Source organism: Nannochloropsis gaditana, assembly GCF_000240725.1.
Source record: "Nannochloropsis gaditana CCMP526 unplaced genomic scaffold scaffold748, whole genome shotgun sequence".
Taxonomy (NCBI): domain Eukaryota; class Eustigmatophyceae; order Eustigmatales; family Monodopsidaceae; genus Microchloropsis; species Microchloropsis gaditana.
In genome coordinates this window covers 10788-14061 of record NW_005803205.1, presented here as the reverse complement: position 1 = coordinate 14061, position 3274 = coordinate 10788, and the positions used below count along the sequence as shown (strand labels likewise).

Sequence of the window (3274 nt, the reverse complement as noted above, 5' to 3'; positions counted from 1 at the left end):
TTCGGTGGAGGAGCGGGGAAGGAGGCTTGCACGCGCGGGGGGGGGGGCGACGAGGACGACGAGCGAAGCCCACACGAGCCAAAAAGCGTCTCTAAGCGCGAAAGATGGGGCATGATGTCGTTTTCTCTTTCTACAAATAGTTATATTAATGGTTGGCCTCTTATAAGTCATCGGATTTCAATATTCCTCCGTGTCGAGTCGCGAGCTCGCACAACCTTGGCCGCAGCGGGCTAAAAAACCTTGATGGGTGAGGATAACAAAATCTTTAATAATTTCTAAATGTTGAATGAGCTCGCTGCTAGCCGTTACAATTGTATATACTCACCGTGAATGTGATTGATAGCGCTTTTTCAGCCTTGAGAACGTTCACCGATCAGTTGAGGCCTCGAGCTTCCCCCAAAAAATGCACGTATATTAATGAGATGCGTAAAAAAAAAATACGTAGATTCGTCCATAGCATTACATATGATGTAATAGGAAATTTCCAGCATAAAAAACCATCCTTTACACTCCGTCGACACCCCCTAGGGCGGGCAAATGAAACATTCTGGGGCAGGGGGATGGGCGAGTACTGGGGGAGGAGGTTGAGAAGGGTGGATGGCACGCGAGGCCGCGCTCCCGCTTCGTCGTCCCGGGATACATGCCGCGTTTGGTCAAATAAAAAAGGATCAAATGCCTTACCATGGCGGGCATCAGCTTCATGCGGATTTGTTCAAGCGTATCTTTGGATTTCGCTGCTTTAATGGGACAAGGGGTTGTAATCCGCGGGGTCATGGTCAATGGAGCACCGCAGTGGAGCACCGCAATGGTATCTATTCAGATGCCCCTACTCTATCTTCGTCTTCCGGGCGACCCGCTTTGCAATTATTCCATCACCCCTGCGATACTTTCAATACATTCATGCAAGGGCGAAGGCTGGTATTCCGGCGCTCACAGGTACGTGCACAAAAGCCAGTCGAATACTTCACCCTCGCCTTCTTCCCTGACTCTCGAGTTTCCCATTGGTGTATGTATGTAAAGCTCAAGTCGTAGGACGCGGAGTGTTGTCGTAACTGTGGATATGGTAATGATTAGACTAGATTCTTTCCCCGTAAGATCGACCATGGTTCGAAACCGAAAGAGCCCTGCTCTCACTCAAGCCAGAGATGCGGGGTTAATATGAAGCCAATACCAATTACACACACACTCCTGCACTAGACGCAAGGACTGTCCTGAGGGTTCCCTCCCGTATTATTCACAATGCATACCATTTGTACTTGCCCTATAAATTTCCAGATTCGTGTCGCAGGGGAAGCGTCAGCCGCAAACTTGTTGGGGCCTCCATATCCATCCAAACGTGAAGGTAGGTTGTATGCGATCTTTTCCGTCTGAAATGGCTCCTCTTGCGTCATTCGTATGATGTAATGGATCACCAAGCTCTAGTCTGTGGTCAGAGAGAGAAGCATTAAAGGGAGAACGCCTTTGGCTGGCGTGACGGCTGTGTAGTAAAGGCGCCTCTCTTGGAATGAAAGCGGGCAGTGGGGTGTGTGTGTGTGTTGTACTGATGACCTAACCTCCTTAGGACACCTTCAGAGGCAAGAGCCCCTTGTCCATGAGAACAACCTGAGTTTTTCACAGTTTGCCTGAATCACCGCACACACACGGGTCCCGCACCCCCCGTGCCCCCTCTGGAAGGAATCTTGGACCAACCTTTCTGTCCATTCCCTCTTGCCATGCACAGAGCACCGTCGACAATGCTTGAGCACCGCTTCCCGAATTGAAGCAGTGCGAGCATATGACAAGAGTTGTCTCGAGGATGATGGAAATGCTATTCGCCTCCCTATCAGCTTCTCGCTCAAAACCGCCCCCCCCTCTTTCAGAGGTCGTCGCAACCCTTAGAGTAAGTGCGATTGATGTTGTGCTAGATGTCGCATCATCGCGGCGGTATGATCGTGACCTGTCTTCCCGCTTGAAAGTGGGAGGTTTGAGGGGATTCCTGCCTGAGCAGAACGCGCGTCTTGTATTCCTGCATCATCTTTCTTTCAATGTCGTGTTCGATTTCCGCCGCGGGGGTGGGGGCTGCAAGCACCGTACTGCTGCGTGTTGGCGTGAGGCGGAGGGAAAAATCAGAAGATTAAGAAACTTTCAGATGACGAGTCCGACGGTCGCCTTGGTTGTCGTCGACTTGACGGCCCATGTCCTCTGGAGTGTGCCTGCCGGGACGGCGCTCTGGGCGTTTTGCGCATGGCGCCAGTCCTGGTGCCTCTCAAGCTTAAGGAGGCATGGGCCGGGTCGATGCGTGGCCGGCTGGGGAACAATCGAGGCATTTGTATGATGATTTTTCGCCTTCGCACAGTCCGAGTGGGGTGTCTATACTCGACACCCTTATTTGGCCGGTCTACCCGCTCTCAATTTTCCTCTTACTGTGTTCTTTGAACCAGGTTGCATCGGTGCCATTGCACTGCAAGGCTGAGCATAAGGCGTGTGAAATGGGACGGGGTGGTATGGAAAGGCGGCTGTGGGAGGAGCCCGCCGAGTAAGCAGGGTCTAACAAGGAAGAACGGTACGAAGGAAGGAGGGTAATGCAGGCGTGCATGCCGGAGTCGTTTATCCGGGTATCAAGGCTTTTGTGCAGCCTTTTTTTTCCTCCTTGACGCGATTATCAGTCATCACTCAGGGGTGTATAGACTGGTTAGAGAGATCGATCCTACTGGGTGCCTCGTGTTTGAGTCTGAAGTCGTTTTTTTGGGTTTTGTGGGGTGTGGATGACGCCGGGATCCACTGTGGATGCTGCCGGCATGGCGCACGACAAGGCGCACGGCCCTCGCGTCGCTGGCACGGGCCCAATGACGAAGACGCATGGATGTCCACACACTCTGTGGGTCTGACTATTCGTGATTGATCAACACATGTCTGCCTTCCTACTGAGAGCCCACGCAGCCGCGCGTTCGTTGTCCCTTGCTTGTGTCTTCCCAGTCTTGTCGTCCGAAGGGAGCCTTAAGCGTTGCATCTGGTACTGATGTTGGCAGTCTGTTGCTTCGTGCGTGGCTCATGGTGGTCTCCGCGACCCTCCTCCCTCTCTTTTTTTCGCCCCCTTTGAATGAAACAGCAACAAGGAAAGTCGCTGCCATGGCCAGAGCAGCGGCCGTTGGAGGCGATGGAGAAGCGCCCCGTGCATTGGGGGCAGCGGCCTCGATTTCCGTCATAATGACAGTGCCCGTCACCCCTCAGACCCTCCCATCTCCGATCCCGCAGGCACGTAAGTCATGGTCGAGGGTTGAGATGTCAGTGCGGT

The 3274-nt window shown here is 52.9% G+C and overlaps 1 protein-coding gene across 1 annotated transcript; it reads left to right on the top strand.

Moving 5' to 3' along the window:
* Positions 1 to 599: 599 nt before the first annotated feature.
* Positions 600 to 3234, top strand: NGA_0487200 (uncharacterized protein; the record flags this gene model as incomplete). Its single annotated transcript, XM_005853768.1, has 4 exons — positions 600 to 936; positions 1860 to 1879; positions 2421 to 2515; positions 3089 to 3234. Coding segments are annotated over exons 1-4 (525 nt in total), but the record flags the coding sequence as incomplete, so codon positions are not given.
* Between the last annotated feature and the right edge of the window lie 40 nt (positions 3235 to 3274).